Source organism: Physella acuta, unplaced genomic scaffold (genome assembly GCF_028476545.2).
Source record: "Physella acuta isolate Inbredline_101_S28 unplaced genomic scaffold, ASM2847654v3 ptg000274l, whole genome shotgun sequence".
NCBI lineage: Eukaryota > Metazoa > Mollusca > Gastropoda > Physidae > Physella > Physella acuta.
In genome coordinates, this window is record NW_026731793.1 from 28,481 (window position 1) to 41,696 (window position 13,216).

Consider the following 13,216-nt stretch of genomic DNA (forward strand, 5'->3'; position numbering starts at 1 on the left):
CTGCCATTTTTATGCGGTGAATTGTACATCACACCTAGCAGTAAAAAAAAAATCTGTCCCTGAGCATGGATTCAAGTCACATCTAAATCTCAAACAACGGAATCCTCACAGTTCCTGATTTTAACAACAGAAGTCTCTGAGAAACCAGATTCTAGCTACATAACCAACCATACCCTGTTTTAATCATATTGATATTAACATTTTTAATATGACAAATCAGATATTGTTTCAAGAAAATAGACCAATAATTAAAAAAAAATGTATCTCCCTTATTAAAACCAAACAGATTCTGTCTTTGCTTAAGACAGTTCACATTTTATATAACCAGAAACCACACACTGCCTGCAGGGACCAGAGTAGAACAATTCACCAGATGATAAAATCAAACCACTGTCAACAAATTATCAACACTTTTCCTCAACAATAGTGAGAACCTTTTCACCACAAGAGATCCATTAAACATAGAGACTGACAGTTTCCTTATCATATAACATCTTTGCTAATAACTAGGATGTATAACAATCTACTGCCCTGCTGCCCAATGAATGAAAAATCTCTTGAAATACTCCGTAAAGCTGTCAATGCATCACATAATCAGCCACAAATGATGAAATAAAGAATTAGATTAAAATTACACACTTGAATCAACAATCTCAAAACAACTTCAGAAGACGGTGGGTCCCAGGTATACAGGGTAGGTCCCAGGTATACTGGGTAGGTCCCAGGTATACAGGGTAGGTCCCAGGTATACAGGGTAGGTCCCAGGTATAGAGGGTAGGTCCCAGGTATACAGGGTAGGTCCCAGGTATACAGGGTAGGTCCCAGGTATACAGGGTAGGTCCCAGGTATACTGGGTAGGTCCCAGGTATACTGGTAGGTCCCAGGTATACAGGGTAGGTCCCAGGTATACCGGAAGGTCCCAGGTCTACTAGCAAGTCCCAGATCTACTGCTGCGCATGAAGTGGAATAACAAACTTGGAGCCAAAAGGCGAGACATACGTTATGCCCAACTTTTTGAATATGGTTGAAGGTATGCTGAGATCACATAAATACAAGCTGCCACACCTCTGAGACACCTGGTTTAAAGGTAAAACTTTACACAGGCTCCACCTGTGGAGGAAATTTGTCACATTTATTTTTGTTGCGCCCAGAAGAGTTCTCACTAAATACCTTCCCACTTCTAAAAGTAACACTCCAAATAAATTAATAAACTTGTATCCTGATGATTTCTGATTCTTTTTTTTTTTTTGCCTTGATTTGAGATCTATTATGTAAAAAATTCAAAAACTTTAAAACTTAATTTATTTTTATTTTTTTTAACTTTACATTTGCAGTATATTTAAAATTATCTGTTCACAAATAGTGGGAGAAAAAATGTACTCAAGACAATATAATTTTTGTCTTAAATTATTTGCTTTATATAATTCTTTTAAACATTTTGCTTCCTTTTTCGTTCAGCACACCTATTAAGCCGACAGTTTAAGTTAGTATGTTAAAAATGTTTCAGTAGGCACAGTGCCAACTAAAAACACATAATCTTAAAATTGTTTTTCTCCAAGAAAGTTCTAACTGGCGTGTTGCATTTCTTTGCTGTCCACCTGACTAAACGTATGTTCCAGCTCTACTAAAGTAATTAAATGGTCTACCTGCACAGATTTTTTAAGTTTGAATAAGGCACATATTAGTAAAATACCGCAAAACATTTTTGATGGTGTATTTATCTTATGATTTAAAAAAAGCAAATGATATTTAATTTGAGTGACATACTTAGCTGCAATGCCAGGATCATGGGAAGGGGGATCTAATGCTAGAACTTGAGCTTTAATGCTGCTGTTGACCATCCAATTGACCACGCTGGTGTACCATGGCTGTTGATTCAGTGTTGCATCAAACGGGTCATCCATGGCTGTCACTATTAAATCAATGGTATCTGGAAGACCTAAATGTTTGTGAGAAAACTTCATTAGTTCATGCTCTCATTAAAAATTAATTTCCTTGTTGTGTATTATCTATAATGAAAACCAAAAAGGAAATGCAAAAAAAAAAATATATATATATATATTAATTTTAAAAAATATATTTTAAAATGATGTAAATTCATTTAAATAAAAAGATATTAAAAGTTACTTGTCAACAAGAAATCTTAGCAGTAAAAAATGTAAACATATTGTTTAGCCAAAGAAACATAAAACACTGTGTAACAGTGACCCAAATTTACCTGTAACGCTGTGCGTCAAAGTGGACCCAGACATCTTATACAGCTCCACCTCCTGGGCTAGGACCTGGGGCACGGCTGAATTTTTGGGCAGCATTAAAATGACCTGCACTCCGTGGGAGGAGAGAATGCGGGCACAGCACACCCCTAGGGCACCCTGCTGGTGGGGCCCACACAGCACAGCCACGACAGGCATCTGGTGGTTGTTCTTGGGGTGGATCCTACAAACAGAATAACAACAGGTCACTATAACATTTGTTCTTGGGGTGGATCCTACAAACAGAATAACAACAAGTCACTATAACATTTGTTCTTGGGGTGGATCCTACAGACAGAATAACAACAGGTCACTATAACATTTGTTCTAGGGGTGGATCCTACAAACAGAATAACAACAGGTCACTGTAACATTTGTTCTTGGGGTGGATCCTACAGACAGAATAACAACAGGTCACTATAACATTTGTTCTTGGGGTGAATCTTACAAACAGAATTACAACAGGTCACTATAACATTTGTTCTTGGGGTGGATCCTACAAACAGAATAACAACAGGTCACTATAACATTTGTTCTTGGGGTGGATCCTACAAACAGAATAACAACAGGTCACCATAACATTTGTTCTTGGGGTGGATCCTACAGACAGAATAACAACAGGTCACTATAACATTTGTTCTTGGGGTGGATCCTACAGACAGAATAACAACAGGTCACTATAACATTTGTTCTTGGGGTGGATCCTACAGACAGAATAACAACAGGTAACTATAACATTTGTTCTTGGGGTGGATCCTACAAACAGAATAACAACAGGTCACTATAACATTTGTTCTTGGGGTGGATCCTACAAACAGAATAACAACAGGTCACTATAACATTTGTTCTTGGGGTGGATCCTACAGACAGAATAACAACAGGTCACTATAACATTTGTTCTTGGGGTGGATCCTACAAACAGAATAACAACAGGTCACTATAACATTTGTTCTTGGGGTGGATCCTACAGACAGAATAACAACAGGTCACTATAACATTTGTTCTTGGGGTGGATCCTACAAACAGAATAACAACAGGTCACTATAACATTTGTTCTTGGGGTGGATCCTACAGACAGAATAACAACAGGTCACTATAACATTTGTTCTTGGGGTGGATCCTACAAACAGAACAACAACAGGTCACTATAACATTTGTTCTTGGGGTGGATCCTACAAACAGAATAACAACAGGTCACTATAACATTTGTTCTTGGGGTGGATCCTACAAACAGAATAACAACAGGTCACTATAACATTTGTTCTTGACACAGTTCTGTGGAGCCAACTATAACAAAGCCTGATTTATTGAGTTGGAGTGACAGGCCTATGCATGCAAAACAACTTCACAGAAGAGAGTAGATTACACTCTTAAAAAGTTAACAGCAAGTTAAATAAATTTTTCCAACACAGTATGAAGTTAAATACATTACAATTACCCTTCCAATTGAAAATACCTTATATATGTTATGGGTAAAGTGAGAGATCCATCATTCTATAGTATGCAGGAAATGAGCAGAATAAGTGCAAAGTAAATCTTATTTCATCAGGGATAATATACAAAAATAGTAATCGTTAAAGTGCAGAATATGCTTTTCAATACATTTAACCTTTTCTAACCCTAGTCATAATCTTAACCATAACATTACAATTTGTAATCAACAGTGTGTAATATAAACGGCGGTTTTTTTTTACAGGTGGTAATATTTGACCGGAGACAGTATTGTGCCCCATGTAGTGGCCATAACAATATCTTCTATTATATGGGTACAGAATTCTTCCTTACTTATTGTCCATCAGGCCTATTTGTATACTATTTTAATGGATTAAACCAGACACTGAGATAAAAAAGAAACCCCATTAATACTTAAAGTCAGCAACAGATGATTACTTTCATGTAAACAAGTACCTGTGACTGCCTCCTATCAAATGGATCACCATCTCACTAGCTGCCCTGCCCTAAGTCTCTCATGTAAACAAGTACCTGTGACTGCCTCCTATCAAATGGATCACCATCTCACTCGCTGCCCTGCCCTAAGTCTCTCATGTAAACAAGTACCTGTGACTGCCTCCTATCAAATGGATCACCATCTCACTAGCTGCCCTAAGTCTCCCATGTAAACAAGTACCTGTGACTGCCTCCTATCAAATGGATCACCATCTCACTAGCTGCCCTGCCCTAAGTCTCTCATGTAAACAAGTACCTGTGACTGCCTCCTATCAAATGGATCACCATCTCACTAGCTGCCCTGCCCTAAGTCTCTCATGTAAACAAGTACCTGTGACTGCCTCCTATCAAATGGATCACCATCTCACTAGCGGCCCTACCATAAGCCTCTACTATCATGTAAACAAGTACCTGTGACTGCCTCCTATCAAATGGATCACCATCTCACTAGCTGCCCTGCCCTAAGTCTCTCATGTAAACAAGTACCTGTGACTGCCTCCTATCAAATGGATCACCATCTCACTAGCTGCCCTAAGTCTCTCATGTAAACAAGTACCTGTGACTGCCTCCTATCAAATGGATCACCATCTCACTAGCTGCCCTAAGTCTCTCATGTAAACAAGTACCTGTGACTACCTCCTATCAAATGGATCACCATCTCACTAGCTGCCCTGCCCTAAGTCTCTCATGTAAACAAGTACCTGTGACTGCCTCCTATCAAATGGATCACCATCTCACTAGCTGCCCTAAGTCTAATGTAAACAAGTACCTGTGACTGCCTCCTATCAAATGGATCACCATCTCACTAGCTGCCCTGCCCTAAGTCTCTCATGTAAACAAGTACCTGTGACTGCCTCCTATCAAATGGATCACCATCTCACTCGCTGCCCTAAGTCTCTCATGTAAACAAGTACCTGTGACTACCTCCTATCAAATGGATCACCATCTCGCTGCCCTGCCCTAAGTCTCTCATGTAAACAAGTACCTGTGACTGCCTCCTATCAAATGGATCACCATCTCACTAGCTGCCCTGCCCTAAGTCTCTCATGTAAACAAGTACCTGTGACTGCCTCCTATCAAATGGATCACCATCTCACTAGCTGCCCTAAGTCTCCCATGTAAACAAGTACCTGTGACTGCCTCCTATCAAATGGATCACCATCTCACTAGCTGCCCTGCCCTAAGTCTCTCATGTAAACAAGTACCTGTGACTGCCTCCTATCAAATGGATCACCATCTCACTCGCTGCCCTAAGTCTCTCATGTAAACAAGTACCTGTGACTACCTCCTATCAAATGGATCACCATCTCGCTGCCCTGCCCTAAGTCTCTCATGTAAACAAGTACCTGTGACTGCCTCCTATCAAATGGATCACCATCTCACTAGCTGCCCTGCCCTAAGTCTCTCATGTAAACAAGTACCTGTGACTGCCTCCTATCAAATGGATCACCATCTCACTAGCTGCCCTAAGTCTCCCATGTAAACAAGTACCTGTGACTGCCTCCTATCAAATGGATCACCATCTCACTAGCTGCCCTGCCCTAAGTCTCTCATGTAAACAAGTACCTGTAACTGCCTCCTATCAAATGGATCACCATCTCACTAGCTGCCCTAAGTCTCTCATGTAAACAAGTACCTGTGACTGCCTCCTATCAAATGGATCACCATCTCACTAGCTGCCCTAAGTCTATCATGTAAACAAGTACCTGTGACTGCCTCCTATCAAATGGATCACCATCTCACTCGCTGCCCTGCCATAGGCCTCCAACTGCCTTGTGCCAGTCAGGCCACACTGCGCTGCTGTTTCACAAATTTTCTCTCTCATCTCCAGGCTAATTGAAGGCACAACCAAGCCAGTATCTGTTGAATCAAGTCAGACTTACTGTCCTATCTCAGTATCACATTCCTTAATACAATTATATATACACACACACATTTAAAAATATAAATTAATTAGGGCTTGTTATACAAAATTTCAACAAGTTTACTTAACTAGAAAATTATTAACCAGCAAGAATCTTTAGTCATTAAATTTGTAATGTCTAAGGTACAACAAAATGGTATAAAAGTGGTATATAACCAACAACCCAAAGGGAAACAACCAAAAGACAGGCCAAGGCTCAGAGACAACCAGACATGGAAGAAGAAGACAGCTCTGTGGAAGAAGGTGGTTGAGCTGTAGAGCCACACGGCTGGATGGTTTAGTTATTTTAGGAGAATTCCAGGAGCTTTTAGTTTAAAGGTCATTTTTTATTTAATTTTTCATGAGATTTTCAGGATCTCCTTGAATTTCAAACAGATGCAGGAACCTTGAATTTATAATACTCTTCAAGACTTAGACCCAGTACAAAAAAAATAGTTCATAGTAATCTCAGTGAAACAGAGGATGTCCCAGAGTCTAATCAATGTAAGCAAAAGCAAGTGGGCATAGTGATTACTACAGAAGATTCCTTTTGTACGCTTCACAATAGAAACATAAACCCTACCTAAGCTGTGATAAAGATAATTACAAATGGATGTGTTCTTGACTTTTTACCGTGTAAGTATAACACAAAAGTGACTGTAACCCAGTTGTACCTGTGTAATACAGTTGAGACTTGGGACCAGGGACTTGAATCTGCTGCTTCATAACAGGCAGAGCATTGCTCTCCCCAGGCTGCAGAATGTTCTCATCATGCCTGTACTTCTGCTCACTGGGGTCTGCATCCAGGCTCAGGTCAGGGAACCCGTTCTCTATCTCCTGGAAGACCTCTTTTTTGTTGAATAGGGCAAGGTTGGATTCAAAATCAAACTCTTGCAGAAAAGAGTCTGTTGGAGCACTGAAACATTCACTGTTTCTTGAATTAGCTCCCCGTTTACTTCTTTCCATTTTCCTAGCTGCGGTGCCATTTTTGTATTTGCCTGAAAATGTAAGTACATCTATCATATGTGTAAGTATATAAATATATTTATTTATACTAAGTAAATGACAGAAAAAAAATATCACAAAAGGCAATAAATCTTGAGTTAAATCATGGATAAAATATCTCAGTACAGAATATTAAGACAAAATATCTCATACACAATATCCTAATTGTTAGAGGAGCTAATATAAATATTTAACCACGATGACACTTTAGTAAAATTGTTATATTCTAATGCAGCTAAATTTACAACATAATATTAATATTATTTAATATTTCAACATGGAATACAATTCATACATAATAAAAAAAGTAGAAATTAGATACACTATTCTTATTTTGCCAGTATTTGTATGTCTGACATTTAACTTAAACTTAAAACCCCCTATATAAAACAAATGATAAAACAGTGATGGACCATGTCTGTATAAACAATGAGACAATTCTACCACACCGGGTGGGAGAAACCTAATCAGAGGAGATAGATAAACTGCTATTTAAAATGTATAAGTTTAATAAGTTTTTAAAAATTCATTGTGAGACAATTCCACCAACTAAAACAATTATGAAGTAAATCTGTTAGAGTTCATGTAAAAACAATTTTTTTTTTTAAATTTATGTATCAATGAAACATTTTTAAAATATGTAAAAACTGATTTATACACTACTTGAACCTATAGTCAACAGATAAGGCAGCTTACCATGACCATTCTGATAATCTTGTTCAGCAACTTCTACAATAGAAGGCTCTCGGTTGGCGCTCTTGCTGATCCGTGGCCTGGGGCCAAGCTGTCCACCAACACCATTTAACTTGGAGGGGCTATCAGGCGGGGAAAGTTTCCGACGGCAACCGCTCTTACCCTCTGCGTTATCCACATTATTTACAAAACCGGGCTGGCCAGGCGCTGAAATAAACCCTGTACGTGCATTGGTGGTAGCTTTGATTATCTTTACAGGGGAAGAGCACTTAGGCTTGGTCACCTCGTCAATTTCTTTGGTCATCTTGGAAGGGGTGGCTTTTCTGGTGATGATTTCTTTGGCCTCATGAGATGCATGGATGATTTTAATGTCTAGGATGGTGGTTGAACTGGACAAAAAAATAAACATAATTAATTTAAACGCTGATATGATCAATTTTCCTAACAAGTTTTCAATGCTTACTAGAAGACATGTTTTAAAAATGTGCCACTTACCTTAAGTTCACTTCTGACTGATCACAGCGCAGACCATTGTGAAATGCATGAGTGATTGTTAACGTGTTCATCACCGGATCAATTTTCTGTACATGACCCTGATATGTGCCTAACTGGCCACAGTCTATAGAGACCATAGACCCAATAAAATGGTTTGGCTCAGATTCTGGCGGCATCATTTGAATTTGCTGGGAAAAAAAAATTATTCAGTGGTTATTTGTTGTGAGAGATGTAGATTTGTAACAAACGAATAAGTTGCAACTAGCTTAGGTTAGTTCAGTTGGGATTGGTTGCACTGTACTGTATGTTGTTTTATTTATCAAATAATAGATAGTAGCCTTATTTTATTCATAGAAAAACCCAGGAAGTTTAATTGCTTTTATTTATAATTCTCTACTAAGAACTCAGAAACGTAACTCTAATTTTGAGTTGTGCTCCCAACTTTGTGAGAACTCACAGCAAGTGTTTGTCCATCCTTTTTGTTTGTCTATCTATCTTTTCCTATTTTATTTTGTACTTTTCCTAGTTTGTAAAGTTATCAAAGTAGGAATAATTTTTTTTCCCATAATTATGAGCAGATTTTTATGACTACATACTTGTCTGTTGTTTACACTTCAGCATGGTTAAAATTACAAAAGGTAAATAAAAAACTCCTAGATCATGTGACAATTTCGTGTAATTTAGTCAAAAATAGTTGATATTGTACTGTAAAATTTTGTAGGTTTTTTCTAAATTTGATATTTAATGTAAATTTGTATAACCTCAATGAATTTGAATTTTAGGTTGTTTTTTTTAATTCATTTATATAATTAAACAACAAAACTGGTAGGTTAGGACTAGATAGTATGTCATTATCTATAGTTGGGATTTTAAAAATTGATGAAATTTATTTGTCGCATGCGTAGTCAGCTACTCAGCTTCTCAACAAATTGTCGAATTTTAAACATATATAATAAAAGTAGATCACCCTAAAAAAGAGTAAAATGGCTCCCGTTTCCATAACAGCTGTCACTCGACTCATCGTTAACAGAGTTATAAAGTTGTACTTTCTTTTGGCTATAGCTTTACAGAAATATTAATTCATTATTTCTCATGCGTTCAGTAAGTGAAGGTTAGAATCCGATTTCAGATGGAAATTTTTTACTTTGAAATAATTACATTATCATTTAATTTCTATTTAAAACAAATGGCTTAAAGTCAAAAGTAAACTTAAAAACTTTGCTATTTGCAGTGTACTCAAAGGTCTCTTGTTTTAATTAGAAGTCTACAACGTGTGCGTGCATTGATAGAGCAAATATCAATTCACCGCGACAGAAAACGCTAAAAATTTTTTTTATCTACAGCCAAATAAAACATCTTTTACAAATTTAAATAGATTTCACTAAACTGATATCAAAATACATGCAGGGAAGTAAAAAACCTACAATTTTTATTCCCAAAAAAAATCTGCATTTTCCACGACTACGAGGTATTGTTATTCTATGCGTTTTTTTTATGTAATAGTAAAAATATAAAAAAAAAATTCTCTTACATTTATCAATTACAGCATTAATTTCTAAATGTAAAAAATCAATTTAAAGCAATCAATTTTTTTAAAAATGTTCCTTAGCTTATTTTAAAAGTACATGTAAACCCAAGTAGATCCCTTCCGTCTTTATTGGCATACTTCGCTGAGGCATAAAATATTGTCAAAAACAAATTCCTCAAAAATATTGCCCTCGAGCTTCCAAAGATATTGTTCTATCTATCCAATAACAACAAAATCATCAAACAATTTAGGGTTAAGAAGATTATCAACAGCGAAGATCCAATATGCATTTTGCAGTATAAATCTGTTTCCTGCCCTATATTTCACTCCCCAGTCACAATAAAGGATTCTGTTATTGTAAGATATTATTCCCAGTCGTATTTTTTTGCATGAAATAACAGCCGACTGGAAATAGCCATAGATTACATTCTGTCTCATTATTACTTTTAAGAGACTAGAAATAGTAAAATACTTACTTAGGCCTAACTAACTATTGATTTGATTGACAAATAGGCAATAGGATAGAATAATATATTAGGCCTATAAAATTATAAATATTTGCTGCATGATCTTTAGAAAAGATATACATCTAGAAATAATAGATCTAGGCCTACTTAGTTATACTTGACAACTAGTCTAGATCTACTTACAAACAACAACAAGCATACTTGTAATTGTAAATCAAATTAGTAACAAGTAGGCTAATTAATAGTATAGTATAGGCCTACATAGTACATAGATCTAGATCTAGTCATAAGTAGGCCTACATATTAAACTTAAAGGAAGTGGCTATTCGGACCTGGGTCTTAAATCTTAATAGTTCCAGCCAATAGGGCCTTTTATATTTATTTATTATTAGTTCGGCCTAAGTAATATTAAGTATTATTAGTAGGCTATTAGTAGGCCTATTATTACTATTAGATCTATTCTAGATAGATCTAAGTACTAGATGTACTATTAGTATTAACTTAGTAAGACTTAGTTCATGAGTTGTGTCACTAGCTTTTGTATTTTGTAGGTTTTTTGTAGGTTTATCAAACAATTAGATTCTACTTACTCACCAAACAAAAGTAGATATTAAATTTATATATATATAAAGAAGTGCCTTGGTCCTTCAAATTAAATACAGCATTAAGTCCAAGGAAAATGAGATCATCAGTTATTTAAAATAATGAATTGGCCTTGGAATCAGGAGGTTAACCACCACACAAAATGGTAGAGGAAGCCTCAGCTGGTTGGATTGTTTAGTTGAAAATTTTCAACTTTCAAACATTTAATAGTCAACTGTTGTTCTCTGTATTTATATAGAACTATATGCAAGTGTAATTTAATACTTTAACCATTAACATCAAAACGAAATAACGTTTAGCGTAACATTTTACGAGCGAAATACATTTATTTCAGGTAACATTGCAATCTTTGTGCTTACAAGGGAAAACAAAACAAATCTAACCGGAAAAAGCTAGTCGCTTGTAGCTTTAAAAATATTTCTAAAAATAGCAAACGTCATTATTAAAATAAATTTTCATTATTTTAATTTTCTCGAGAGATCTAGATTCTAGATTATTTTCGATATCGTACTAACGAAATGTAATTTTTGGTGGAAAAATCTTTGTTTTCAATATTTACTTTTTAAAATTAATTTTAATTTCGAAAATAAGGGAGGCAACACGAATATTATGGAAATGGGGAACGTAAGATTTGCATTCCCTGGTTTCTCTGTTTCACTATGCTAGAAGGGGGAGGGGGCAGGTACCTAAAATGAACAATTTATGATGAGCACTTTAGACTTTGGAATTCTCGGTTTGCCCGCCACATACAAAATTGAACTTTATATATTAAATTATATATTTTTAGAAAATATTCTTTTTCCTTCAATTTTTAGTGCTTTATTACAAAGAAGCGTTATTGAAAATGTTTTAAGCATTTTTTATCTTCATAAAAGCGCGTCTAAAAATGAAGTCATTTAAAAAAAACGGAATGCTTCCTGTCAGGTCCGCCAATCTACATACATTCAGAAATATAGGCAAAGCCATTTGCCGGACGGCCCTGTTGGGGTGAATATGAAGGCCAAGAAACGTAAGGCCTCGTATTTTCCCGTTCGCGGTGGCGAAGATATCTTAATAATACCTGTGTGTCTGAGGAGGTTGGTCTGTTAAGACGTTTAACTTCTGCATCCTGTTGCTGGTGTAGCAAGCCATTCACAGGGTGCAGTCGTGGCTTCTGGCATTGATGTCCCGACGCCACACCGGTAAAGTTAAGGCATTTTCAACAGAATACTTGGCTTAAATTTCTAGCCGGATTATCCTTAGCCCCAGCGGACTGAGAAAAGGGAAATCGCAGTCTCCAGCAAGAGACGCTATCTCCTAAAGGAGCACCATCTTCTACTCAGCGCGTCCACACAACAGGCTGATAATGGGACGTCTTTGTATAATATTAATAAACTTACAGCCCCATCTGCGTATCCCCTCCACTTTTCCCGTTTCCATTCTACCTCGCCATTGTTGTGGGTTTATAAAAAAAAAATGTCAGTAATTTGGGTCTGTGAGGGTTAATAATAATATGAAGACAGCTGTGAATATCCAAATAAACAGCCGCGGACCAACTGGATTGGAAAACCTAACCCGAGACGCGTAAATCGAACAACGAAGCGGTAAAATGCTTTTCGTACTAACACTTATAGACAGTTGGCTAGTTTTTGTAACAGAAAAATCGCTAGAAATATTTTATGATGAAAAACCATCGAATTTAGCATTAATTTAGCATTAATTTCAATGAAATTTCACCAAACCAAATTTTGAAAATTAAAAAAAAATATTTCTAGTGTTTTTGGTTACAAAAACTAGCTAGCTGACTCTATAAGTAGAAGGAGAATCAATGATTGTTTAGCCGATATGTATGTTAGTTTATGAAATTTTAGAACTCCACGAACTGTTGTTTTTTTTCAAGATGGCCGCCGTTGCCATGGCGACCATATTATCAAAAGAGTCCCTGATGCTTGCAAATATTTTCCTTTAAGTACCCTAACTAAGATGTCAAAAATGTATCAATAAAACGTTTTATTTAAGAAGTTGGTTTTTTCTGGAGCCTACCCCCTTAACTAACATTAAATGCATTGTTGCATTGTCGGGCAAGCCGTTGAGAGAATTAGCCTATAAATAAACTTGAACATTGACTCTTCTGTGAGATTGGTATTCGGCACCCGCAAATTTATACGCATCGCTAAAAACTCTCTACCCCACCGCCACAAACCTGCACCCCCACCCTTCTCAACTCTCTGTCCTCACCTAAATTCTATCCATCCATGATTACGTGGACAGTGTTTTCACAACAAGCTACGTCAAAAATGTATCAATGTTTTTCTATTTTTAACCTTAATCACAGTGTTTGGTT

At 36.5% G+C, this 13,216-nt stretch overlaps 1 protein-coding gene across 1 annotated transcript; it reads right to left on the reverse strand.

Annotated features, from left to right (window-relative positions):
• Window positions 1-934: 934 nt before the first annotated feature.
• LOC131939317 (enhancer of mRNA-decapping protein 3) lies at window positions 935-11,253 on the reverse strand. Its single transcript, XM_059297542.1, has 8 exons — window positions 10,885-11,253; window positions 8,296-8,483; window positions 7,804-8,189; window positions 6,777-7,100; window positions 5,906-6,059; window positions 2,219-2,436; window positions 1,768-1,939; window positions 935-1,110 (listed from the first exon to the last, which is right to left on the reverse strand). The coding sequence occupies exons 2-8, from the start codon at window positions 8,472-8,474 to the stop codon at window positions 945-947; spliced, it is 1,599 nt and encodes a 532-aa protein (XP_059153525.1). The 5' UTR covers window positions 8,475-8,483; window positions 10,885-11,253; the 3' UTR covers window positions 935-944.
• Window positions 11,254-13,216: the final 1,963 nt, after the last annotated feature.

Coding starts and splice junctions, on each gene's coding strand:
- LOC131939317 (XM_059297542.1), bottom strand. CDS start 8,474: ATGATGCCGCCAGAATCTGAGCCAAACCATTTTATTGGGTCTATGGTC. Junction 8,190..8,295: donor CAGTCAGAAGTGAACTTAAG/GTAAGTGGCACA, acceptor TTTTTTGTCCAG/TTCAACCACCATCCTAGACA. Junction 7,101..7,803: donor AGATTATCAGAATGGTCATG/GTAAGCTGCCTT, acceptor TTACATTTTCAG/GCAAATACAAAAATGGCACC.